At 41.4% G+C, this 27,471-nt stretch overlaps 2 protein-coding genes across 4 annotated transcripts in view; both read left to right on the top strand.

Annotated features, from left to right (window-relative positions):
- The window catches only part of insrb (insulin receptor b), a 72,153-nt gene extending 57,571 nt beyond the window's left edge, over positions 1–14,582 (top strand). Inside the window, exons 5-23 of the mRNA XM_054602274.1 lie at positions 2,913–3,052; positions 3,282–3,426; positions 3,514–3,728; positions 4,179–4,305; positions 5,133–5,383; positions 6,300–6,467; positions 6,590–6,788; positions 8,295–8,433; positions 8,855–9,008; positions 9,331–9,479; positions 10,571–10,727; positions 10,949–11,045; positions 11,348–11,415; positions 11,557–11,786; positions 12,530–12,640; positions 12,767–12,929; positions 13,064–13,193; positions 13,327–13,461; positions 13,984–14,582. Coding sequence (XP_054458249.1) covers positions 2,913–3,052; positions 3,282–3,426; positions 3,514–3,728; positions 4,179–4,305; positions 5,133–5,383; positions 6,300–6,467; positions 6,590–6,788; positions 8,295–8,433; positions 8,855–9,008; positions 9,331–9,479; positions 10,571–10,727; positions 10,949–11,045; positions 11,348–11,415; positions 11,557–11,786; positions 12,530–12,640; positions 12,767–12,929; positions 13,064–13,193; positions 13,327–13,461; positions 13,984–14,338 — 3,133 coding nt within the window. The 3' untranslated portion in view covers positions 14,339–14,582. The remainder of the gene's footprint in view (positions 1–2,912; positions 3,053–3,281; positions 3,427–3,513; positions 3,729–4,178; positions 4,306–5,132; positions 5,384–6,299; positions 6,468–6,589; positions 6,789–8,294; positions 8,434–8,854; positions 9,009–9,330; positions 9,480–10,570; positions 10,728–10,948; positions 11,046–11,347; positions 11,416–11,556; positions 11,787–12,529; positions 12,641–12,766; positions 12,930–13,063; positions 13,194–13,326; positions 13,462–13,983) is intronic.
- Positions 14,583–25,250: 10,668 nt separating this feature from the next.
- LOC129094191 (rho guanine nucleotide exchange factor 18-like) overlaps positions 25,251–27,471 on the top strand; it is a 41,112-nt gene continuing 38,891 nt past the window's right edge. For all 3 annotated transcript variants that reach the window (XM_054602265.1, XM_054602266.1, XM_054602264.1), the window contains exon 1: positions 25,251–25,326. In XM_054602265.1, coding sequence (XP_054458240.1) covers positions 25,251–25,326 — 76 coding nt within the window. The remainder of the gene's footprint in view (positions 25,327–27,471) is intronic.

Here is a 27,471-nt window from a genome sequence, read left to right as displayed (position 1 = left end):
GTTGGCATTATGATTTCCATAACGCCATTAACTGTAAAATACTACCTTCCCTTTGCTGTGTGTCAATAGTATATAATGCAAATTTAAGTATCTGTAATGTAAGTCTGGATGTTTAGTATGCATTAGCTGTCCTCAACCAAAGAAATTCTTAGTTTATTTACACAATTTTTTTTGTCCACTAATCTATTAGTTGATTTATTCGACATATTGTTAAAACTGAATTTCTCCTCAAAGAGTCATCACACAAAAGCACCTCTTTAAATATTGTGTTTACAATGTATATTTCACTTATATATCTTTTTTTCCCCCCGTCTTCGTCTGTCTCTCCAGAAAGATAGCTGTTCTCTCTTGACATTCGTCCGTCCCTAAAATCTACTGAATACAGTTTGCTCATCTTTCCTGGATGCTGTAGCAGTAGTACAGCAGTGTGTGTGTGTGTGTGTGTGTGTGTGTGTGTGTGTGTGTGTGTGTGTGTGTGTGTGTGTGTGTGTGTGTGTGTGTGTGTGTGTGTGTGTGTGTGTGTGTGTGCATGCGTGCGCTTGGTCTGGTTCCGCCAGCCCTGGGCCCAAAACCAAACCCGAGCGTCAGCTGCGGCCTCTGTTGCAGATGGTTCTAGCAGACCCTGGAGCCCGAGTCATGGAGTTCAGCCGGACAGATAAACACTGTCTCTTTAAGAGCTGCCATTGGACCCAGACTGTCTGCCTGTGTGTCTGTGTTTTTCAGTACAACGGCCCAAAACATTCTTTCTCTCTGCACTGCAACTAGAGCATTACCTTTTCTATGTGGGAGAAAGAACGAGAGACACTGAATATCTATTTTTTCTGACTTGTTTTGAGAGATCATTACAGTGTGTTTCTGCTCACCCAGAAGTCATAGAGGGTAAACAATTATTTAGCCTCTGATTGACGTAAATTATTAAGCTTGATAAAATGGAATCTAAGAGAAGGCAGGTGTGTAATGGGTCCAGACAAGGACCAAAACCACACCCCTGGGAGTGTTTCATATCACCATGGTGAATGTCATCCATGTCATGGCCTGGCTGTTAGGGGGAAAGGTAGGGGCACGGTTTTGGTAGGACTGTGTGTATTTGTGTGTTTTTTGAATGTGTGTGTATGCTTCCTGGAAAGGGGGATTATAATAAGAGTTGCATAAACATAGAATTAACTCAGGGTGAGCTTACAAATGGCAGTTCATGCAGAGCTCGCATGGTCCCACGGCGAACAACGGCATCCTTTGTTAGCTGTTCCCCGGGCTCAGGGGCTGCTTTGAAAAGGTGCCTGTTAAGGCGGCTGTTTGATGTCATTGTCTCCTCTACTTTGAGTTTAGAAACACTGATTGGGCGGCGTCAAAATTGATTCTAATGAACCGGTGTCATCCCCAGCCCTCTTCTGATTTGTGGATGTATTTTCAGGAAAATAGATAATTCTGACCCAACCTTGTTGTTTCTGTTGCACAGCAACCTCACATCAGAGCACCCCCCTTAAAAATACGTTGGGTGGGGGAAGCCATCACTCAGTCGTGTTAGGAGTGACAAATTGAGGTTTTTGGAGCAGACCAACCCAAAAAAATGCAGTGTTTTAGTTTATATCTAAAGCAGACCTTTGTGGTTAGGGGTGTCAAGGCTGGAAGTGGAATTAAAGGAAAGGATTATGTTCTTTAGAGAGGGCTTCAGAAAAAACAGTGCTCATTTATGAATGAATCATCGGATCCATTATTTTTGAAGTGGCATGTACCCGGCTTCACTAGACAAGGCCTGCCTTTTGTGAATGAATTTGCTGAAACGCAGCACCATCAAGGCCTCATTGCTCAGTACTTGTGATTACGTGCACATGCACATGTTTGCAGGGAGAGAACGCCACTCAGAGAGCTGAGAGAGGGGAACGCCTGTTGGGAACTGCAGCTGGTGTTTCAGTCATGTTGTTTCTGTTGTCTATGATTGGTGCATTTGTGTGTGTTGTATGTGCGACAGAAGTAATTGAAGCAAAGGATGAGAAAGCGCTCTCATGTTTCCCCCAGTGCTAATAAAACTGAAGGAGGCTCAGATGTGGATGAGAGATTGCGTAATCTAATTCCACTGCTAAGAGCCTATGGATTCATTATGGGACTTATCAAATTAATTGAGAGAATTATACAGATTCACCTCTGAATACATTCAGCTCATTCATTGAATTGCAAGGCTCTGTTGGATTGTCTCTCATTTGAGATGATGAGTTTGAGAAACCTTACGTTCAGTATTGTTGATATTAAGTTAGATGTTCTATCACAAATTTCATACTTCTTGCTCCCATTTTGGTTATCTGACAGTCTTTTTTTAATTTGATATTTAGTGAAGTCAAAAAACGGATGTGCTTTTAATGAGCATTTTTATTATATTTGCTTTATATTGAAGACAGACGACATTCAGACCTTGAGGTAAAAACAAGAATAAGCACAACACAAACTCAAGCATGAAGCCAGATGACTGCCTGCATATACAATTCAGAATAGATTCTAGCAACTAGAATAAGTATATGTCAGTTTAATTCCATTAACAGATTCAGCCTTCTTGTTTGAAAATGCCTTGTCATCCCCGGTCCCAACTCACGTCCCACCAGTACGTCTCTCAGCATTCCTGCTTCATACAATTCAATTATGCGTCATTCCATTTCTGATATCTACACACAGAAACATTGCAGTCTCTGTAGTTTTTGTGGCTTTGGAATGTAGCGTGGCCAATAAACCCATTTTGATTAAGTGCCAATAATGTTCTTGATAGTCTGTATTGATCTGCTTCAATAAGAGTTCTCCTCCCAGCATATCAGCAAGTATTTACTGCATTGTTATACAAGTTTTTTTTCTTCTGTGAGTGTGTTAACGTCTCTAATCTGTGTACATCTCTCTCTCTCTCTCTCTCTCTCTCTCTCTCTCTGTAGGTTGACCTGTTCGCCATGTGCAGGGCTGTGTCCCAAACTGTGTGTGGGAAATAAGACAATTGACTCTGTAACTTCAGCCCAGGCTTTGAGAGGCTGCACTGTTCTCCACGGCAACATGATCATCAAGATCCGAGGAGGGAGTGAGTACTACTACACCTCACCGCCTGCTGGGCCTCCAGTAGAGGCTCTGGTTCTCACACTATGTCTGTCTCCTTCTCCCTCCGTCGCTCAGGTTTCTAAGTCCGTGTTGCTGTGTGTATCCACCTGTACAATTCAAATGTGTGTTTGTCTGATCGTATGACGGATCTGTATGTTTTTTGCAATCACCTACTAAGTTACCTGTATGACCAAATGTCCATCTCCTTGCAGATAACATTGCAGCTGAATTGGAATCTAGCTTGGGCCAGCTTGAGGAAATCACAGGCTTCCTGACTGTTCGCAGAGCCTACGCCCTGGTGTCCCTGTCCTTCCTCCGCAAACTACGTATTATTAGGGGGGAGCATCTTGAGGGAGAGTAAGTGTCTTCTCCTCTCCTCTCTTCTCCATTTAGATATAATCATAGTGTTTAATTCTTCATCTGCCTTCCCTCTGTCTCTCTAAGTGTCTACGCCTTCTATGCACTGGACAACCAGAACCTGCGTGAGCTGTGGGATTGGTCCAAGCACAACCTGACCATCCATCGTGGTCGTACGTTCTTCCACTACAACTCCAAACTTTGCATGACTGAAATCAGGAAGATGGAGGAGGTGACGGGAACCAAGGAGCACAACCAAAAGAATGACATCGCCGTACGCACCAACGGGGACCAAGCTTCCTGTAAGATGACCAGAACGTCAGACTTGAGATTGTCATCTGATGTTCACAACCTTACTGATAACATTTGTTTTAATGTTCTTAATCTGCTCTAGATTTCTTTGGGATAGTAGTACAAACAGAAATACCTTTTTTATATTTCAATCTAATAGAAAAATATTTTCCTAATACTTTATTTTAACTACCTCAAGATTGCTCCTTTTAGCTCTTAAGGATGAGAGTACATCGATCATCCACTTGCGTATGTTTTGAAGTATACTATTGCACTGGAACATACTCCTCATGCATAATGTCGTCGGTAAATGTAATGCAGAGCAGCTTGAACAAATCATAACAGCCAAGTGTTGGATGAAATAAAATACTGTATCTACATAGACAGCCTTCCTTCAGGGAAGCATATTTTTTGTCTTTTACCAAAGGTATGTGCTGAGCATTTTTTGTTTCACCCCTTAGGTGAGACCAAGCTACTGAAATTCACCGTGATCAAGACCACATCAACTATTATTATGCTGAAGTGGGAACCCTTTTGGCCTTTGGACTTCAGAGACTTGCTGGGCTTTATGGTTCTCTACAAAGAGGCGTAAGTATCTGACAAAAATCCCCATACCATGGCACTTCCCACTGCTGCCTTTGATACTGTCGATGATATTTAAATCGAGAGACAAAATTCAGTTGGTCCAATAAGTCCTGTTTAATCTGGTTTTCCTCCTACATCAATGATGGGACATCCTATGTTTGTCAGTAGCTTAACACATAACACATAAATTATATGCAGATGACACACAGCTGTCTTCTGAAGGTCTTAGTCTTATAAGCAAGCTGGTAAACTGTATCAATATCAACTCCTGAATGTCATGAACTCTTTTACAGCTTACTTGTATTTAAAAAGAGAGAGTCAGGAAATGTTTTCACACCTAGAATCACTGTCTCCTGAGCATAGAGAACACAGTTATTTTGGACCAAGATTTGAAAGTTAACCAGTACGGCTGTTGCTTGCTTGAAAACATGTAAATGTAGAGAATTTTAATCTCAAGTTGACTCTGAGAGGCTGGTTGATGCATTCAACTCAACCATGTTAAGACTACTGTAATGCTCTCTTTGCTGCAGTACTCAAACAAACAATAGAAAGACTCAATCTAGTTCAGATTGCAGCAGTCAACGCATTACTCCAGTAGTTAAATCACTTCAATTGCTGAAGTGAAATCCAGGGAGACACAGGTCCAGTCAAAATGACACTTAGTCTTTAAAGCACTGAATTGTTTGGCTCCCTAAATGACCTGTACTAAAATTAGCCATATAAAAAGTGTATTGCTTTAACTTTCCAAATACGCTCCACTGATACTGCTCACAATTAGTTTGAAGCTGTTGATCCATGTTCTCTGACCTCTGTCTTTCCATCTGCTCCAGGCCGTACAGGAATGTGACGGAGTTTGATGGACAGGATGCATGTGGCTCCAACAGCTGGGCGATTGCTGATGTTGATCCTCCATCCCGTTCCACGGACGGCAATAAGCCGGCTGATCCGGGGCACCTGATCCGACCATTGAAGCCCTGGACCCAGTACGCCATTATGGTCAAAACCCAACTATCTGCATCTGACGAGCACCAGGTTCATGGAGCCAAGAGCGAGATCATCTACGTCCGCACCAATGCCTCCAGTGAGTCACACAATATAAAAATAATACACACAAGTTTGGTTAGGTTTAGTAAATGTGTTTTAAGAGACTTTGTGCTTAGTTTTGGCAGTCAATTTGATGGAAATTTTCACTGATAATATCTGACTTCACAATTAGATGATAAATATACAGAATCACATTTTCTGGTTAAAAGTACCCTGTGGAGTTTCTTCTAGGAAATAGACACGGTTCGGTACGGTTTACATTTAGTCTCACCCAAACGCAATGGACCACATACAAGAACATTTTCGTGTTCTTATCTTAGTTTTCTCTTATTCAGCAAACACTCATAACTCCAGATAACTGTATCTCTAATGTTTAACAGCGTCTGCATTGAAATTAAGGAACTCGCTGAAGCCAAGAAATGGGGGAAAAATAACTCAGGGCTGTTGATCACGTTAACTTGTCACCTGAGAGTCGTACTGTCACTAAAATAAAGAAGAAATGGTTGAGAGGGAGTCAAATCATTTAATTCCTTTTGAAGTCATATTGATATTGTAGTGTTATACAATAGCATCATTTTTTAGTTATTGGGGTTATCTGAGGCTATATGAATACATTTTGAATTGTATTAGCCAATAACTTGAATTGCAGAATCAATTTTTTTTTTAGTTGTCAAACTCAAAACTGCTTCAAAGTAATGAAAAGTTAAATCCATTAGTGAAACACTTAACTTTGGACTAATTTCCCTTGACTCCTACAACAGGTTTCGACCACTCTAAAATTGCGCTTGTACCTAAGAGAAAAAATCTAAACAACGTTAAAATTGGTGAATGTGTCAAGTTCTCCATGAATGAATGAGGGGGTGCATTTTTTCCCCAAATGAACAAAGTCGATCTGTCTTCGGTCATACTTCACCAATACAGTCCTAACCGTCGTCTTCCTCCACTTCCCTCAGAACCCTCTGTGCCTCTGGACCCCATCTCTTCCTCCAACTCCTCCTCTCAAATCATCCTGAAGTGGAAGCCTCCCACCAGTCCCAATGGCAACATCACCCACTACCGCGTCATCTGCCGTAAGCAGTCCGAGGATAGCGACCTCTACAAGTTCGACTACTGCCTACAAGGTCAGTATCCACAGGTTGACCCATTTAAATCTGCCCAAAGTGACTGTTTGCAAGCAAATCAGCTGCTGCTCACTTTACATTTGTTTGCCTGGCTTTCCCTCATGCCAATTTCTCCTCCCCAGGAATGAAGCTGCCGTCTCGTACCCCGACCCACCTGGACAGTGAGGATGAGCAGAAGTGGAACCACACAGACGAGCCCACCTCAGGGGGCAGGTGCTGTGCCTGCCCCAAGACTGACAACCAGCTAAAGAAGGAGCAGGAGGAGATAGAGTATCGCAAGACCTTTGAGAACTACCTCCACAATGAAGTCTTTGAGAGCAGGTACACATCACTGATTATAATTAAGTGTTCGATTCATGACCAACAAATCTTAGCAGTTTATTTTTTGAAATGTTATATTTCAGAGCATGTTTTTCCCAAGACTCAAAGAGCTGGGATCTTCCACACTACTAGCTAAAATGTATCTAAACTTGATTAATGTTTCAAACCGACTGACACAAGCTGAAGTAAGCGATCCATTATTAAATTTACGCTGCAGCATCTTTCTTGTCACAGTGACCACTCTAAAGTCACTCACTGTACAGCTCACAGCTTTAATTAACTTTTATGCTTGTTTTACAAAGCTTGTGTGCATTCATAATTCCGTACATTTAGCCGAGTGTAGCACCACAGGAGCTCCTTGCTTTGTTAGTTGCTGTTTTTGGCCGTGCAGCAACACTGGAGCCCGTCGATCCAGCCAGACTCAATCCCTCCTCTTTTGTGCCAGCCACCATGATGTGCGTCTCAAAACAGCTCTGTGCTAACTCTGTCTTGTCCATTCGGGCGTGTGTGTGTGTGTGTGGTTTATGTAGAAACTTGTTTTTGTACAGGGCACTACTGTTGGGGGCTCAGAGTGGGAGGTGCTGATTGTCTGGGTCGCCGTGCCCCTACACTCTCCCCTGACACACACACACACACACACACACACACAAACACCCACAGCCTCTCCGTCCGCTGTAATTACTGTGCCCATTATCATTCATGCAAGTCAGGGGCTCAGTCATGCAGACCGCCATTTGGACGCACACAAACACTCAAACTCACACACACCTCGGCTGGATTTTGAACCCGTGCTGTTGAATCAGCCAAGGTCAGCTCCACACACCGTAGTACACAAAGAACTCCTCGTGCTCTCTTTTTCCATCACGCAAATGGATTGCAGGAAGCTTCATATTTTTCTTCTACATGAGCAAGTATCGGTTCAACATTAACTACACTTCCGTGTACAGTGAAGGAGAGGCTTCACCCGCAGCAGCTTGGGGTGAAGTGTATTGCTCAAGGACACTTAATGGTGGTGATTTTGGAAGTAAGGAGGATATTTTTCTAATGAATTGACAGTGATCCTTCCTGCCCTTACACAGAGGTGCACTGCAGGTCTTCTGTGTCTTGGTTGGTTTAATTTCAAGGCCTTTGTGGTGGGTCTACACTCATAACCACTGAGAAGGACGTGGACCTGCTCGTTGCCACCACCCAGTGGTGAGGGTTGGTAGCACTTCCAGCAGGGCATTAGATGGTATTTGTGGATAAATGTCATACAGTCAGACTTGCTACTCACTGTAAAGTTAGTGTGGGCAGAGGTCATCACTGGCCTCCTCCACACAAACTGCTCCATCTGCCAGGATCTAATTCACATTAAAAGGCTTCTGACTGTTGTGTTGATCATTTATCCTGACTGGTCTGGGAGATGTTCGTGCTAGAGGACTCTAAATAACACCACCTTCATAAGGATTTCAGTGGAGTTTTACCTAACTGTTGCTAACTGCTTTACCTTTTTCTCTGCTTGTCCAGGCCGTCTCGTCGCCGGCGCTCAGTGGGAGTTGCCAACGCCACCCTGCCCTCTTTCTTCCTCACCACAGCACCCAGTCTGGCTTTCGGCTCCACGACATCCACCCCTGAAGATGAAAACGAGGAAGAGGAGGGATCCAAGGTCTGACACAGTTTAGATTTTTATACTTTACACATTAGTCATTCTCCTGCCGATGTATGTGCTGATCGTTTTTCTGTTCCCCATCCCAGATTTGCAGTTTAAATACACACATTTAAACTCAATACTGGTCTTCTTAACATGTTTCTCAAAATCAGAGTGAAAACGTTCCCCTGAGAGAAAGAATGTATTTCCATTTCTATAAATTCCTTTCAACTTTGACTTTATTTAATGCAATTAACTATGTGCGCCTCTAATTTACATTCTGAAACATTGAAAGAAGATGACATTTTTATGTTTCTGTCACTACCGCAAAGAGGAAAAGTAAGGAAAGGGAGATTCCTGTTCAGTTTAGCCTCAGAATGGCACAGGAAATCACTGAGACTGTTAAAGCAATGACATCTCTCTCGTCTTTTCTGCTCAGGTGGAGCTGAAGGTCTCTTCAAAGGAGTCAACAGTCATCTCCAACCTGCAACACTTTACCAGTTATAAGATCGAGATCATGGCCTGCAACCATGCGACAGACCTCAAACGCTGCAGCATGGCTACTTATGTCAGTGCTCGAACCATGCCAGAGGGTAAGAACAAGTACAAATCTCACACAGGAAAACTTAACTTAAAGAAACAAATGAGGTCATTTTGTCAACTGGTACCTGAGTATAAATGCTTCTGACAGACTTACAAGAACACACACAGTGACATGAGCATATGTATGAAGCATAGAAATGACCATAGGTGATCAAAACTGTTTAAATATGCATGCATGTTACATGTGCATCCAAAAAAAATGCTTCTAGAAGCAATCTGGGACAAAAGTTGCCAACTAGAAACAATGTGAAAATGTAGTGCTTTATACTGCACACACACTCAGTGTTTGTCTTTAATGTATGGTACCTACAGAGAAAGCAGACGACATCCCAGGCCTTGTGACCCACGAGATAGTGACGGCCGAGCCTCCCTATGTGTTGATCAAATGGAATTCCCCTCGCTCCCCTAACGGCCTCATCATTCTGTATGAGGTGTTCTACGGGAAGGTCGGAGACTCAGAGGTCAGTACCACACATCCCCGAACTTTTGAGAGAGTGGGGATGCAGGAAAACAGGGTGAGGAGGCGAGAGACAGGCGCATAAGAAAACATGAATGAAAATGCAGAGAGAACCAGGAGTGATCTGGGTAGACTCTAGGAAGTGGAGGCAGACGGGAAAGGTTTGCTGTATACACTCAAAAGTCTGTCTATTCCTTATATGGAGAGAGGAACAAGGGATATATTTGTTTACAAACTCCCCATGCTACCCCTGTGTGTGTTTGCGTATTGTTATTCCTGTGTGTTTGTGCACAGAAGTGTTCGTCTCTGACAGTGTGATTTTGTGCGTGTGTGGGTTGTTGTTGTTGTTTACTTGCTGCAAATGTGAGAATTCATCTCTCATTGCTATTCATTGCTGCACTGCCTGACCCTAGGAGCCAGTAGCAGCTCTGTTACCATAGTGACAGAGGCAGGAAGGAAGACTAATGCAGTGGCAGGGATGAACTGGCGTCTCAGACGACGTCTCCTGCACTGCACTGAAAACGCAGCACTGACAAACACACCCTGCAGCTGAAACAAACTGATCAGGATAAATGTTAACTGACATTCAGAGCAAAACAGAGGGTCAAATGAATTATTTGGTTTATTGCACAGTAGTGGCATACGGCAAGACTAAACCCAAGCTTTTTATGCAGGTGTCAGATTGACTGGAGATTAACTGTCAAACATGCTAAAAGTCAGGAATTTTCTAACACAGTTTTGCAGTTTTTTCTTCTTTAAAATCCGTCCCCAAAAATATAACTACAATGTTATAGTTCATTCGATGTACAGTTTATTTTGTTGTAATTTTAATGAAATTTTTGAGCGGGACCAAAGCGTTATTTCTTATTTGGATTAATAAAATTGGTGGTGAAGGAGTATTATTGAAGATTCTTATTGGAGTACATATCTAGAACATATCTCCTAACGCACTTCATACTTTGGAGTTTTGTTGTGGAACTCTTTCTTTGATAGAAAAATTGTTTTTGATTTGGGTAAGACTTTAGGCTAATCTGTGCTCCCTGTCATTATTCCTCATGATATCTTGTGCTGAAATGTTTTTCTATTTTTTTCCAGAGTCACACAGCTTGTGTGTCACGACCCGCCTACCTCAAATCAGGTGGCACAAAGCTTTCGCTCGTGCAACCTGGAAACTACAGCGTGAGGGTCCGCGCCACCTCCTTGGCAGGAAATGGATCTTTTACAGAAACCACTTACTTCTTCATGCCCAGTTGTAAGACCTGATGCTATAAGTCTGATTTAACTGAACTTGCATGTCATTCATTATTCACACAAACCTATAAATTCATAAACTGCTTAGATAAGTGTTCTGAAATATTATAAGATATTGAATAATCGAGGCCTATATCATCTGTTTTACATATTCATATTCTTAAATACAGATCTGTCTTTCATACTAAGTGAACTCACCAATGACTTTTGTGTTTATTACAGCTGATCCAGGTTTAATTTGGATTGTGATGGGTCCAGTCATCTGCTTCATCCTGCTGCTGTTCGTTGGAGGTGGAGTCTTTGTGATCCTCAAAAAGAGGTAAGATCTTGGACCGGCATGTGACCTATCAGGATGATCCACCCTGCTGGATATATAAACCGAGCAGATTACACTCTATGACGTCAAAGAGGGAATGGTACTTGTTTCCTTTATAAACCTATAGTGAGACTTGAAGAAGAGGTTGTTTAACTCGAATACCTTTTAGTCCAGTAGCTATCAGGAGTATGTGACAGGACAAATAAACAAGACAGATTCTGCAAGAAGGGCGGAACATACTGGAGAAAGTTCACATTGTATAACAGTTTTCAGTGTCTAAGATGCTTTCTGTGGTTGTGTTACAGGCAAACAGAAGGCCCGACAGGACCTCTTATCGCCTCCTCAAACCCAGAGTACATCAGCACCAATGATGGTAAGAATAGAATCACACAACTACTAAGATTGTAAAATTACAACATGTTGTGCTTTTTTTTTCTGTATTTAAAAGCACAACATGATGATTTGTCGACGGTTCCCTTCATCGAAATGGCGATCTGTGTCTTGTTTTGTGTAGTGTATGTTCCTGATGAGTGGGAGGTGCCCCGGGACAAGATCACGGTGCTAAGAGAGCTGGGTCAGGGCTCCTTCGGCATGGTGTACGAGGGAATCGCCAAGGACATCATCAAAGGAGACCCAGACACACAAGTAGCCGTCAAGACGGTCAATGAATCGGCCAGCCTGCGCGAGAGGATCGAGTTCCTCAACGAAGCCTCCGTCATGAAGGCTTTCAGCTGTCACCACGTGGTACGACACTTCACCGAGCTTTTCAAACTGTCCCTCCCACAGTTTCATCACTGACTAACAGGCACAATGGGAGCAAGCTATCCGTACATTTGTGAATTACAGTCAATTACAGCTTTCCATCATGTGGTTGAGAGCAGCTTGAACATGTATGACTCATATAATCATGACTCGCTTGTTGTGTTGATGCTGCCATATTGACACACAGTTTGACTCCAAATTGTGCCTATCAATATATTTTCATTTAACAGTCGCCTAGGCACCAATTAAATAGCCATATGTTGTATATATGTGCTGTCAACTGTAAAAAAAAAAATCATGTTTAGATGAAGGGGGGGCCGTCTTTTATTATTTACCCACAGATGAAGAGAGAGTTGTCAAAATAGTAACATTTTAAAAATGTATTAATTTTGTCAGTCTGGTTAACAGCAGGAATGTTTCGCTTAAAAGTAAAATCATTAATGACACCTAACCCGCACTGAAGTAAAGCACTGAAATGCTAAAATCTAACAGGTTAAATCTGAAACTTTTACCTCTATTTTGACTTTTTTCATATCTAAAGTAACAAAACTCTTTGAATTTTGAAGGGATTCATTAGATATAAAATACCATTACCTCTCAACAAGGGATGAGGTGCTCGCTTAGGCCTTTTTGTTATTCAGTTTTTAATACTGTCCCTAGTCAGTCAAAGGAAGTGTGAATATATAAGTTCACATGTGTGTTTCTCTTTATTTTTCTCTATGTAGGTACGTCTGTTAGGCGTGGTGTCCAAAGGTCAGCCCACCCTGGTCGTGATGGAGCTGATGACCCACGGTGACCTGAAGAGCTACCTGCGTTGTCTCAGGCCGGACTCTGAGGTATGCAACACAGTCAATCCCATCTCCTGAGGTGGAGATCGATACAGCTAAAGGACGCTTTGTTTTCTCATATTTTAAACACATCACCGACTGACTTTGTAACTGTATTTTTGCGTGTTTTTCTAGCACAACCCCACAGGGCGTTCACCACCTACGCTGAAGGAGATGATCCAGATGGCTGCAGAAATTGCGGATGGCATGGCCTACCTCAACGCCAAGAAGTTTGTCCACAGAGACCTGGCAGCCAGAAACTGCATGGTGGCAGAAGACTTTACCGTCAAGATTGGAGGTACTGTTGCTTGTGTTTTTGTTTTGTTTTCCTTGTTGTTCATATTGCTATTGCAGTTCATCTCATTTAGTAGTGTGTCGTGGTTGAGTTGAATCACAAATCTCTCCCTCTTTCTTTCCCTCTCTTTCCCGTAGACTTTGGTATGACCCGAGACATCTATGAGACTGACTACTACCGTAAGGGAGGTAAGGGCCTGCTTCCTGTCAGGTGGATGGCTCCGGAGTCTCTGAAGGACGGAGTCTTCACTGCCCACTCTGACTGCTGGTGAGTCACAGTTCTGCAGTCGTTGTGCTGTCTTTGCAATCCTGATTACATTGCCGGTGCCTTTTGATCACATGTGCTTGTATGTGTGTGTGTGTGTGTGTGTGTGTGTGTGTGTGTGTGTGTGTGTGTGCAGGTCGTTTGGCGTCGTGCTGTGGGAGATCAGTACGCTAGCAGAGCAGCCTTACCAGGGTTTATCCAACGAACAGGTTCTAAAGTTTGTCATGGATGGAGGATACCTGGACCGGCCCGACAACTGCCCCGAGAGGATGTGAGTAAAAACAGACACGCAGGCTCATTGGGACACCTTTGCTGTCCTGATCCTTTAACTGTATCTTGTCTGGATAATGTCACACATTATCTCAGATTTAGGATCTCTACAAGCATTTTAAGGTATTTTTTAAGACTGATACACACTTTGAACATGTGAAAAAACATTTATTTTAAACCTCTTGCATCAGAACACCCAAATATTGTGTAAAATAGTAAATCTGGAGTAGTGTCCTACTGCTCACTGCTGCATGGGCCTTAATGTGGGTTTGAATGTTCACAAATGTCTTTATACCTTAATGGCGCATCAAAAGGTACACATTTTTTCACATGGAGCTGATTGTGTGCCATGGGAAAATTTTGCCTCTGAGTAATTCTCCTATACTGTACTTCTATTTTTGATTGTGCCCGAGGGAGTTGAGTTCTTAATTGAATGAATAAATAACTAAGATTTAGTGTAATAGAGTTCTGGGGTATTCTTTAAAGGGTTAAAGCTTGATATGCTTTTCTCTCACTTCTCCAGGCACAGCCTCATGCAGATGTGTTGGCAGTACAACCCCAAGATGCGGCCGCTGTTCCACGAGATCATCGAGATGCTGCGGGCGGAACTGCACCCGTCTTTCCAGGAGTGTTCCTTCTTCTACAGCGAGGAGAACAAAGTCCCAGAGACAGAGGAGTATGACCTGGACCTGGACAACATGGAGAGCATCCCACTGGACCCATCTTCATACTCTCACAGAGAGGAGAGCTTAGGCAGGGACAGCGGGCCCTCGCAGGCCCTCAGGGGGAACTATGAGGAGCATGTCCCCTACACACACATGAACGGTGGCAAGAAAAACGGACGAATCTTATCGTTGCCCAGATCCAGCCCTTCCTAACATCTCCTGTTTCCTAAAAGAACTTGTAAACCTTCCCTTAATCCTTCTTTCTCTTCCAGTCCATTTTTTTCTGTATCTTTTCAAGTTCCTTTCATCATTTTCTAATGGTTTTCGTATTCTTGGAGAAACCCTTCAAAACAGAAACAGATCTCAGGACTTTTTATTTTCTTTCTCATGGCTGCCGCACACAGGCAAGCAAGGGATGCAAACATGGTGTAACTTTTTTTTTTTTTTTTTTTTACTTCCTCAACAACACATCAGACTTTTTATTACCATTTTACTTATCTATTGTTTTTCACTATTGCCACGTTTCCAGGACTCCTCGTGATGGAAACAGAGAAAAAAACAAAACTGTGAACACAACAAACCTTAGACAACCAAGAAGGCTGCTTACGCTCATACTCCTCCAGACTTGTCCCTCCTTTCTACCCAACAATCTGCATTTCCACACTTCTGTGCTTCGTTTTTTTTTTCTTTTTTCTCTAAAGTGAAATCTTGTTACTCAGATAGTGGCCTTTTTGTATGTGGCCTATAAACAAAGAGAAGTGTCTATCAGCGCTTGTACTAATTTCCCTTTGAACAATGACTTAATCAGTTTGGAACAGTGGGATGACTTTCAAAGACTTGATCCTAGAACAAACATCTATTCCTAGAGGAATGTTTTCTTTTTTTTTTCCTTCCTTTTTGTTTTGGTTCTACAGAATTCCAAACGACACACAGATCCATCGGGTGTTTGGTGAAAAGTTTTAATTTATTTACTTATATTGTTATTTTCTCTTCTCTTTTCCTCTTTTCTCTTTCTCAGTTTTATTTCTGTGTCCTCACTATATGGCTGAAGGATATTTAAACAGTTAAGAATTTGACAAAAGAGTTCCTCAGACTGACCAATAGCTGCTGCTTTGATATATTTTAGTGGGTATATAAATATATAAATATATATAATATATATAGTATATATGGAATACTGGTTTTGATGAACCAGTATTTCATATATAATATATGGCATATTGATGTTTTTGTAAATAGTTCATATTTGTAATATTTTCATCAGAAGCTTTGCTAGTATTTTGTTTTGCCAGGTTTTTTCTTTCTGGGTTTTTTTATTTTCTTATTTTTATAGCCCAAGAAATCACACTAATCTACCATCAGTGCTCTCTGTGTCTTAGGCCTCCAGTCCCTCTTCAGTACTCTGTTCGCGTGGATGGGGAAAGGAGAAGGCCCACGAAATATTGTCAACTCACTGCATCATTTTGGTTTATTTAAAAACCTTGTTTCCTCTGACAGCTGAGGAGGAAACTTTACTACAGCAACGGGAAAAAAAATACGAAATAACCAAAAAAAATAAGCTTTATAAAAGGAGTATGAGGTCTTTCTAGGTGGAAGTGCACCTGACGTTTGTTTGTCTCTGTGTCTGCTGTGTCTCTCTGGTCGGATCACGCTGGAGCTGAAGTCTTTATGTGTTTGTTATCACAGGTTTATCATGTCTTTCACGTGATTGTTCTGGTTGTCCAGGTCGTCGTTAACTGTCAGTTAGAGGTCAGAGAGTGTGCAGAGCTCGTCCTTTTCCCGGTGATTGTACATCCTTGTGTTGGCGTAACAGTGATGGCTTTTCAGTTTAACTGGTCTGGGTGCTGCTCGGATCAGGGCAGGGTGGGGGGGATTAACACCAGCTCTCAGCCAAATGCAGGTGAAGAGAAACAATGAGGCCCTTTTTTTTTTTTTTTTTTTTTTTTTCTATCTCTCTGTCTGTTCTATGACCAGCATTAAACGCCCTCATTATTTTAAAATCAGAGAGCAGTAGCATTCCCTTCCCATCTCACCTGAGATCTGGATCAGTTCAGGACCTCAGGGTTAGATGGAAGTTTCTATTAAATTCACACGTTATGTTCCCCTCACGTTGTCGTTCAGTTTTTGCTCTGCACCACACACACACACACACACACACACACACTCCTGCACGCTCTCCCACCTCAGTCTTCCTGAGGCTTCCAATTGGCTGCTGAACTCGCTGCTAAAAAATCAGGCTATTGGAAATTTCCACGTTTTGTGGTCGAGGGGGCTGGAGAGAAATACGGAAAGTTCCAGCTGTGTTCAGAGTCCACAGCAGGTAGTGGAGGGGGGGGGGGGGGGGGGGGGGGAGCAGTCTCTCTATCTCCCCGAGAGAGAGAAAGAGGGAGTGTGTGAGTGATCGTTAATCCTATTATTCTCTCTGCTATCACATGCAGTCGGGCCGTCAGGACACGGTGTGCAGCAGCTATTTCACTCAGGTCTGACATTCCAGGATTTAGTTGGAACGGCTCGTTCCCTCGTTGTCCCCCCTCCTCCTCCTCCCCCCCCCCATGCCTGTCTGTTGGCAAAGCTGATACCATCACCACACCCCATCAGATTCAGTGCACACACGTGAAAGACTTTTTCTACTTAATAATCAAATATCTGAAGTTTGTCCCTCCTGCCTGGAATCAAAAACATTCCTGTCATCCGTACCCTTTCTCAGAGCTGCAGAAAAATGAGTTTGCCGAATCCGTCATTAAGATCATTAATTCACTATGACTTTTATTTTGGAGCCCAAAGGCCGTCAAAAGTTTCACAGCATATCCTCCATAATCGCTCCTCTCTCACTCTCTAACCGCAGCAGTCGATGATGTGGGAGGTGATAGTCAGCTCACTTTTTCTTTTTTTCTAGACACATCGACCAGTGTGGTTGCCAATCTAGCCGAGACAGCATTCAGCACTTATAGTACAGCCAAAGTGTTGGCAGCTTTCTGTCAACAATGAGAACCCACAGAATCAAGAGTCAGAGAAAGCAGAGAAGCTGCCTCCATATTTTACCAGTGCCTTCTCAAACCCAGAGCCACGTCCAGGCTAGTTATATCGGCTAGTGACACACACACAGACACACACACACACACACACACACACACACACACACACAGGCCTCTGTGCTCTCTCTGTATTTCAGGCAGGAGAGGCGGAGAAATCAAAGCTGCATTAACATTTGTGTTTTTAGGGGGTTACAACTTTGTTCTTTTGCTGGAAGAGAAGTAGAAGTCTTTGGGGCAGTTTTATTTTTAAAATTTTGTATTATTCGTTTTAGCTTGTTGCCTGCGTAAGGTCTGAACACTAATGTTCACCTAGTGCTTTAGCGGTGACACTGTGGATTGGCCAGATTCTGTGCTGACGTGCACTCATAGGCGCCCGAGGTGACGATGTAGATTTTAGCTAATTATTCTGAGGAGTTACAATCTTGGGCTTTTGTACTTTGTAAATAATCTGTGATGTAGTTTGGAGTATAAAAGCAGAAAAAAAAGATCTATTAAAAAAAAAAATCTGATGCCCGCCAGTTTTGCGTACATGACAGAAAAACGGTGGACCTCAGCTGTGTCGCAGTTCCACACTACATAGTAATACTAAATTCTTATCTTAAATTAGCATTTAGTACATCTTTGTATACACTACATTCTCAAAACCCAGTTAGAATTAGTATGTAATATGGAAGTGGGACATGGCTCTCGTCTCCACCTCGACCTAGGTTGCTTATCTTGTGGTGGTGTTCACATGCATATGCATATGCAATTTTTAATTAAGATGGTGCCCATATCTTTGAAATACCAGATATTTATTTTATTATAATCATTGTCATTGTATAAGAAGAACACAGTTAGCTTTTTAGTCGAGCATTTTTAAAGGTGTTTGAGAGTGGAGCGATGTAAAAGCCTAGTTTGTTATTGTACAGGTGGAGTAGCTGATGATGAGCAGCAGGAGTGCTAGTTAGTTAGTTAGTTAGTTAGTTATTAAGTAAGTAAGTAATTGTCGTCGTCTTTGTGTTTGGCCAGAGTCTACCTCAGTGCATATGGAGGAATCAGTCTAAAGAGCCTAAATCACCCCCGTCAGTCTCTCAATCTCCGATCATTTCAAATAATATCACTTTATCGTACATTACCAACACTGCTGATGAATTCCTTTCTCTTTGTGGTGTATTAAACTCCTCCCCCTTCTTGTTTTCTCTGTTTTCTCGTCCTGTGTGCCGGGGGAAGCTGTCACTGACCTGGGTATGCGGATGTTGTTGGGATGCTTTGGCCCTTCTCTGTTTTTAAATGTCTTGATTTTGGATTTGAGGGATAAGCATAAAAGATATATACAACTATTATGCCTCCCCTTGTAGATTTTCACCCAGATCACTTATCAAATGTGGAACATAAGGCAGTAAATTGTCTTAATGGACAGTCTATAAACTGTAGCAACAGTGAAAATGATAAAGTTACTCAGAAGAGGCTTCCCTTGGCGCTGGAAGAAGCAATGTGGATTTATTTTGTATATTTGCCTTTTCGGCTTTCACCAATCCTCTGGACTGTATGTTGGAGAGGCTGTAGTGGTTTCTGGGGATGTGACATTAACATGAGTCTCTCGGCTCTGAATGCATATCTGTGATCACCTAACCGAGCTCAGCCCTGGACCCTCATGCTTTTTTAAAAACACATCTAGACTACCCTGTTGTCTGATACTCTTCTTTATCAGTCTGTCAAATCCACCTCTTTGTGGTCAAAACAGTTAGCGTTCAAATCCCAGGTCTCCTCCAGTCCTCGTCGGTTTATTTGTCTGTTTCTCTGTGCTGATTTTTCGTTTCGTATGTATATTTTTTCTACTGTGAATATCAAGAGATAAACTTTTATTTTCTGTCAATGCCATGGATTGGGTCTGTTTTGGCTGATCAGGACACTGACTGTCTGGGCTGGTTAAAAAGTTTTAAAGAGGACGACTTCCCCTCCCCCCTCTGCAAAGGAAAAAAGAGCTGGACTGGGACAATCCTGTGTGCCATAAGAACTATTAACAGACATGAAATCTAGATTGTAACTTTTCGTCTCAGGGAGGCGGCATGATGCTTTGTGGTTGGAGGATAAAGAGGACGAGGAGGAAGAAGAGCTACCTACCTACCTTTTATCTGCTCTGAAGCGCAAGTTCACAGCATCCTTGCAAAAAAAGCGAAATGGAGATGATAACTCCAAGGACAAGTTTTCAACAACAAAAACCCAAACACCCTTTTCATGAATCTGAAAACCTTCTGCCCCTTTGAAGATAATCAGGAATCTTCCTCTTTTCTCTGACGTGATGTGGTCTGGACTGCCCTCTAGCAGTTGGATGGGAGCATTGCAGGTCAGGGGTGGCAAAGCAAACAGGGCCGCGACCCATAGTGCCTTGCTCAGACTAACGGCCCGCCTGACCTCCCGACCCATTCCACTCCCCTCAGAGCAGAAATGTGTCTCCACTTGTCACTAAAGAGGATTTTCCACCTCCAAACATGAAATGAAAACACAGGAATAATGTTTTTTATGCATTCTGTGTTCTTTAGTTGTAACTGCAGAGGAAATATTCTCACTGCTTGGTGGGAAAATACTGTAATTTGAAATTTTCTGACAGTTGACCTTGTGTCTCTACTCTGCTAAGATCTAGCTTGCTTTGTGCATGGAAAAAGAATCGTCTTTATCAGCGGATAGTTTGATGCCTACTGATTTTGCTTCTTGTCATCAGTGTGTTTTTACAGCAAGGCCCCAAACAACATGCGGAAACCCATGATTAGCAACAAGTGATTGCATCACCATTTGGGTATCTCCATTTGAAATGCATTTTGGTGTTCCATGATTTAAAAAAAAACAAAAACGGATAAATAAGCTCTCAACTGTAAATAGCAGCAGATCCCCTCGGCCCCCCGAAAATGAAAGCACTTGATTTTTAGGGAAGTTTAGGTTTGTTTTGTTGAACTCTGATGACCTAAAAGGTGGGTGGACAGAGCATGCTAGTAACACAGCGCAGGGTGAGAACAAAGCATTGTATGTATTATTGTTTTGTTTTAAAGAAAAGAAAAAAGTATTACATTTTAGAGATGTTGATTTCTATTTTTTTTAGCCAAAGTATGGAGGGCAAATACAATTACTTTTTTCTGACTGTAAACTTTTACTACTCTTGTACATTATGAATTTAACATGGTTATCAATGTGTATATAACTTTTTTTCTAAATTTTAAAAAGAAAGATTTGTGTTTTTCTTTTCATGACACAACCCACTACACAGAAAAGCAGAGTCAAGTCTGTCAATGTATTAAACAGGAGCAGCACAACTCCAGTCTGAGGGCTTACCCCTGTGTAACAAGACATAAACAGTACGTGGCCTGAAACGTTTCACAGCGAACCCTGCTCTTAATCCAATGCATGTTTCTGAATGTTGTCATGCATTTCAACCACCCCACCAAGCCACAGTAGCATGTCACCCATAAAGCCTTTTCTTGTGTCACCAATATGTCACGTATCACAGATGTTGTTGTATGAAATTGTTTCTGACAAGACGTGTGTTTTAGTTTGCAAATGTGTTTTTGTTTTTTTGTATGTGAAAAACTGGAAAAGACCACTGCACATCCTTTTGAAGAAGAGGAAACATGAGTGATAAAATCCTGAATAAGCTAAACAAAATAAAAAGAGAAAAAAAAAAGGAAAACTGATGGTTCAACAACCATGCATCTTTAAGTTTAGACTGTAAAGCTGGAGGTGTTAAAGTAATACTTTGGCATTTTGGGAAATACCAAATATGCCTTCTCGACGAGAGTTTAATGAGAACATTGATAGCATTCGTGAATTAGCTTAGCTTGACTCTGTTTAACAGTAAGAAAATTATTATTAACAATTAACATTATATATTTGTAAAAACAGTGAAGCGTAAAAACGTCAATTTACATTTTAGGTCGGGCTGGTGTTGCGTTTTGGACCTATTCTTTGCTGGGAGCAGCAACTTCCTTTGTTAGGATTTACAAAACAAGACATGATGTGTTAATTAATGAGCTTTAGATGTGTTGGAAGGCAGATTTTCCAATCGTTAACCAGAGTCAGGCTAGCTGTTCCCCCTCTGTGCTAAGCTAAGCTAACACAGGCTAGCAGTAGCCTTTATGTAAGGTACAGATATGAGAGAATCTAGCTCTCTGCCAGTAAGGCAACACCCGTATTTCCCAAAATACCAAACTATTCCCTTTGAGGAGGCTCAGCATAAAGGTTGAAACACCTTCAGCTATGAATGAATTAAGTACTGTCTTTCAGTAGTGTTGTGATGAACTGTTCATATTTGTGTTATTGATCAGGGAGAGAACCGCCGTTGTTTAAAGGTAGACTGTCGGGGGGGCGTTGCAGGTGTGGTGACAAATCTGAGGAAAAGCAGCTTCTTCTTTAGTTTTTAAGAGTCATCTGTCGGTCCAGTGGTCTGCTCCAGTTTACACACCAATACCTTCTATTTATCTCTATCCTGTTCCCTGTGCTGTACGTTGTTTAAATCAATGGATTTGTGTCTGTGTCGTCCTCTGTTGAAGTCTTTACCACGGCTTTCTTTGTCTTTGATCGCTGCTGCTCCTCCTCCTCCTCCTCCTCCTCCTCCCTTTCTGTGTCCTTCAAGTCTTTCTCTCCTCAGTGCACATAGGTGGTCCCCAGAATGCTGTGTGTAGTCTTGCAGGATACCTCTTTATTAATGTCATTTATTGCCGATGAATATGCTGATGTATTAATTTTTGGGATATGTTGTGTATACGTTATGTTGAGACATCGGTGCGTATGCAGACAGCAGGTATATGTGTGTATGTACAGTCCAAAAAAAACCAACCAAACCCGCAACCCACAGAGATCGCTTCATCCCTCACACTGGATCCAAATGTGCCATTATCTTTATGTATCACAGATATCAACATATTGAACACACACACACACACACACAGACACACACACAGTCAGAAATACATGCATATTGTACAGGATCAAAAATGTGCCATGACTAAATGAACGCTTGACAATTTATTTTTTCTATGTTTTCAAAGGAGAGCCAAGTAGTGACATGTACAGAAAATGTTGCAATGATATGAAAATAAAAATCTTGCTGTGTGTAAATTATTCAACAATTAACTGTTTATATTAAAATTATGAATAAAATTATTGGAGAATATGTCTCTTCTCGGTTTTTTTTAACTATGGACTGAGGCAGGAAGCCAGAAAATTCTCACTTTTTACATTTGAGATATACGACCATAAGACTGAGGCGCTGTTGAAGTTGAAAGCTCTGGAAGAAAGCAACAAAGTAGATGTTTACAAGTTCTTGTGTACAATTTTGAGGTACTTTAGTATTTCCATTTTATGCTTCTTTATAGTTTTACTCCACTACATTTGTTTGATAGCTACTGATTATATTATATATACCACAAACATGCAATTTTATGTATAAGATGACCTTATGAATATGATGTATTGCTTTACATAAAACTACCTAACCTAATAGTTATCTCCACCTAGACCAACTACAGCATTTAAATGCTTCTAACATCAGTAGCATGTCACCCAAAAAGCATTTCCTGTGTCACAAATATGATACCTATTACAGATGTTTTTGTATGAAATGGTTGCTGCGTTTGTAGTGGTGAAATGGTTTCTGACAAGACACATGTTTAGACCACTGCACATCCTTACAATATCCTACAAATGGATTATTTTGAAACTTTGGTATTTCTACTTCTACTCAAGTAAAGGAATACTCTTTCCGTTACTTGTCATACACTTAGCTTCACTTTTGGTGTTTGTAATTCATGTTCTTTTCCGGCTTTTTTGTCCACACACTCACCAACAAGTTCATCCACATACCTCTTGCTGCCTAAATGATCAGATCACACCACTCCTTTGCCAACATTTTCCTATTTCAACCTGCTCCCTTCCATTTTAATTATCTTACCTTAGGTTGCAATTTCAAAAGAAAGAATGAAAACAACACATAAACCTCAAACGTTTCAGTTATAATCACAATGTAATATTGAGATATCAGTTTTATTTATCGCAGAATGTCTGACGATTTTATTGTGCTGTAGTTCTATAATCCTACTACACCTTTTAAACCTTCTCTCTTCATGTATTGTCAGCTCATACTCTCCTCACTGCTTGTGAATTGTATTGCGGGGGGAAAACCACCTCAGGCCTGGCAGCTAATTCATGTGAGGCTCCGTGTTCATTCACACACAGAGGTCTCAGTGAAAGATGACGAGCAGTGGTACACTGTGCATTGAGGCGCGGTTGTGATGAAGTTATGCTCGGACTGAAACCACTACAAACGCAGCTAGTTCCTCCTAACCCAGTTTTCTCAGGGCTGTTCACGGGGGAGCGTAAAAGCTGCAAAACATGCACATGCACAACGCAAGAGTAAAGATTGGACTAATGAAAGTCATGAGATAACGCTACAACTCAATGATGGGTGGATATGTGTGCACTGAATCATGAGTGCATCACCTTTAGTTTTAGTTTTGCTTAATCTATTTGTCACAATGAAATGTGTTTAAGAGTCTGTGATGTCAGAACAAAGGTTTATTGTCAATAGGTCCCTCTTCTTCAACACAAGACTTCACAACTTGCACCTGTGCAATAGTTCTGTACTACCATCGCATGCATAATCTGTCATGACACATTTGAAAGTTGCAGCAATGTGTGAAACTGTAAGTGTGGGCCATTCGCTAAGTTCTCAGCTGCACAGAATGAGAAAAAGAGGAAGCGGGGTTGAGATCCTGTGGCTGGCTGCTGTCTCTCTGCAGTCAGTGGGTGAGCAACCCGACATTCACGAAGAACCCTGTCAGACCTGAGGGACTTTAAACCATCTCTTCTCCTCTCTTCTGCCTTGTTTAGGTGAACAGAGAGAAGTACCACGCTTCCATCTGGTACCTATCATCAAATGTAAGTAGAGTTTATTTTTAACTTTTTACGAGTTTTGAGTTTCAAAACAGAGATATGCAAATGTGGGCTCAGTTCCTTACATGTGTTTGTCTATGCATTGTTTGAAAATGTGAAGTATTTTATCTGCAGTAGGGTTCTGTTTTAGTGCGTTTCTACTGGCCTTCTCTGTGCCAGTGTTTTGTTCTGCCTCCTCTGTCTGTGGGAAAGTAAGAAGACTTTTCCACTTGATGTGCACTGAGCTGAACTTGACATTCATCCGTACTTACACTTGCGCAAATTAAGAAGCCCATTGGTTGCAACCATTGTCAGGCTCTGTATCTAGTAGCTGCAGCAGTTAGAGACACTCTCCTCTCTCTTCTGTATGGTATTCGTTCCTCTTCACAATTTCTTTTAGCTTTTTAAAAATACCTCACTTGCTTTTACTTCTTCCCAGAAGATGTGTTTGTTTGTGCCACTGTGACTCAGACTAAGAAAAAAAAATGGATGCATCATTGCCCTATACATTATTGCGTAGACTTCCTTCTCTTTTTCTGTTTCTGCCTTATTTCTCTAAAACATCTTTAAACTGGCCTGGAACAGTAAAATATACTTTTTTGAGGCATTCAAATTATTTCTGAGTGTTAATCAAGCTCTTAGACTATTAACATACACATTAGCTCAATTTACTACCCCCTTGCTCACTCCTGTTATACCCCAACACCCATTTCTGACTTCCTCTCTTGTCATCCAACAATCATCTTAGAAAATGTCTACACAGTGAAGATCTGCCTTGACTTTTTATCAGATACTAGGAGATAAACAGGTATTTACAACCTGTATGATTTGTGTTTTATTATTAAAACCTTTCTTGGAGTGTCTTACACTGTATCATGAAGAATTATAAAAACTCATCATATCCAAACCAAAACACTTTCACGCCTCCTTTTCTCTTCCCACTGTCACCTTCTTTGAGGGGGCTTTCTTGTTCTTTTCCTGTCTTCACTAGAGTATTTAGAGAGGTAATCCCCAACCAGCAGTTCCCTATTCCTTGCTTTGGACTCTCTCTCTCCCTCTCTTTCTCAACACCCCTCCCTCCGCCCCTCCTCGCCCCTCCTGCTCTCTCTCTCTTCCTCTCGCTGGGTGCCAGAGCTCCAGTGTGAGAGAACTCCAGTTCCAGCTGGCCTCCCCACTGAGCTGCTCGAATGGCGGAGTCTTCTCTTAACAACTCGTGGCCCTCCTTCTCCAAACTCTTGATGAAGAGATGGTCCTACAAGAGAGGTACTGGTTTTACATGTGGTTGCACTTCAGGCATTTTTGGTTTGTTGGAATAGAGCAAAGGGAACACTGAGTGCGTTAAACTGGGCAGAGAGAAGAGGGGGTCATCATCCATTAGAGGTCGTGGACTGGATGTGAACTCAGGATAAGAAGATTTGTTGGCTATTGTTCACCATTTTTACCTGATTGGGGCTTGTGGTGAGTGACAGTTGACATGTATCGGAGGAGGGTTTTTTTGTGCAAAGAGTGAGTCATTTCTCTCCCTGCAGCATTGTATGAGATGAGAGAACTCAGAAATGTCACCATGTGCTGATAATTGAGAAGAAACCTTTGATTAATCATTGTAATGTGATACTTTTGTGTGGTGATACTGCTACAGTACATGTAGAGTTAAAAGCCTAAATGAAGGGTTTTTTGAAAGATGTTTGGTGTGATTTTAGAGCTTTCCAACTAAATCAATTAAGAAAAAAGCCCCAAAGTTATCTGAAAAATAAGTGGAGTTTTATACACCCGACTGACGCACCAACTCATCTGTTAATCCTTCTCTATAAGATGCAGAGCTTTAAGTATTTACCGCTATCTGTTCCCATGCTGTTTCTTCAGAGGAATATTACTTTTTTGTAGACATAAAGAAGCCGCGTAGGATGCCTCCATTTTGCTTCAGCACTGGTGTCTGTGCAGCTTCGCCGCGTTGAAACAGTAGTCGGACCAATTTCTGATCAAAGAGGATCTGTGAGATGACAGTTGTTTTGATGTGCGCTTCGACCTCAGATCTAACAGACTCTGTGTTCTCTTTTCACCTGCACACAACATCTGTCACACACACACACACACACACACACACACACACACACACACACACACAATTGACAGACTCACACTTGCACACCAGTCAGTGAATCATGGAGGTACTGAGTGGATGATATAACCTTAATAAAATTACTTCAAAAGTATTGAATAATATATTTTTGTTAGATGAGTTACAAGTGTGACTTTTATCGCCATCTGTGTTTTTTGTTTTTCGGCTTAGTGTGTGTGTGTGTGTGTGTGTGTGTGTGTGCGTGTGCGTGTGCGTGTGTGTGTGTGTGTGTGTGTGTGTGTGTGTGTGTGTATCATCAGAATGACCTCAACAAAACATAAAAAGGTGTTTATTGTACTAGTGTCTGTGTTGAAAACACATCTGTTGACAAGTACCCATTTCTAAATCTCTGTGCTTTGTCATAAACTTCTCATGTCAATTGCAAATTATCAACAGACCGTATCATATGATGCCAGAGTTCCTCTTGTGATTGTCATGCCTCTTTCAAATGTGTGTACAGTAAGCTCTGTGGTGAACATGTGCCCTCATTTCCTCCTTCACACATTTGCTCAAATATCTTCCATTTCAAAGAGCTCATCAAAAACAAACCGGATCTAGGCACACAAATCTATCATTTACATTTTGCATGATGAAAATAAGTATCTTTTGATCTAAAGTATTTTTTATGGATTTATAGTTGTGTTCACTTTGTTGGAATCGCTGTTCTCCTTCAGTTTTATTCATTAATTCATTTTTATTCATTTTGTCAAGTACAATTCTCACAAACATAATTTAACTTTTTACTCTAAACAAAAAAACAGCTAAAGTTACATAAATTCAGTAAAATAGCTGATTTATTGTCGAGCATTTGTCAAACCAAGTCATGTAAATTTCACTTATATAGCCCGAAATCAAAACTTTGTCTCAAACTATCCGTGCAGCATGTGACACCCTCTATTTTTAACTTTAATTTGAAAAGGAAACAAAAAACATTCACCAGACAGAAGTTACAGTTGTAGAATCACAATGCAGAGAAAAGAGGAACAATATTAAACAGAAAATAAAAGTAAAATAGATCACATGAACTATTAGAATGAATAAATATTAAGTGGCGATGTGTTAATGTAATTAGGTCATTTATTAGTTGATAATAGTTATTAGTTGCAGTAGCAGACAACCCTTTGTCATGTGGAGCCAAACTGTGGGGAAAACAGCTGACTATGACAGTGCCAAAACGGTTATGGAGACACACACACACCTGAGCTCACACACACACACACACACACACACACACACACACACACACACACACACACACACACACACACACACACACACACACACACACA

Source organism: Anoplopoma fimbria, chromosome 8, assembly GCF_027596085.1.
Source record: "Anoplopoma fimbria isolate UVic2021 breed Golden Eagle Sablefish chromosome 8, Afim_UVic_2022, whole genome shotgun sequence".
NCBI classification, from domain to species: domain Eukaryota; kingdom Metazoa; phylum Chordata; class Actinopteri; order Perciformes; family Anoplopomatidae; genus Anoplopoma; species Anoplopoma fimbria.
The sequence above is the reverse complement of the archived record's forward strand: the minus strand, read 5'-3'. Positions and strand labels throughout refer to the sequence as shown.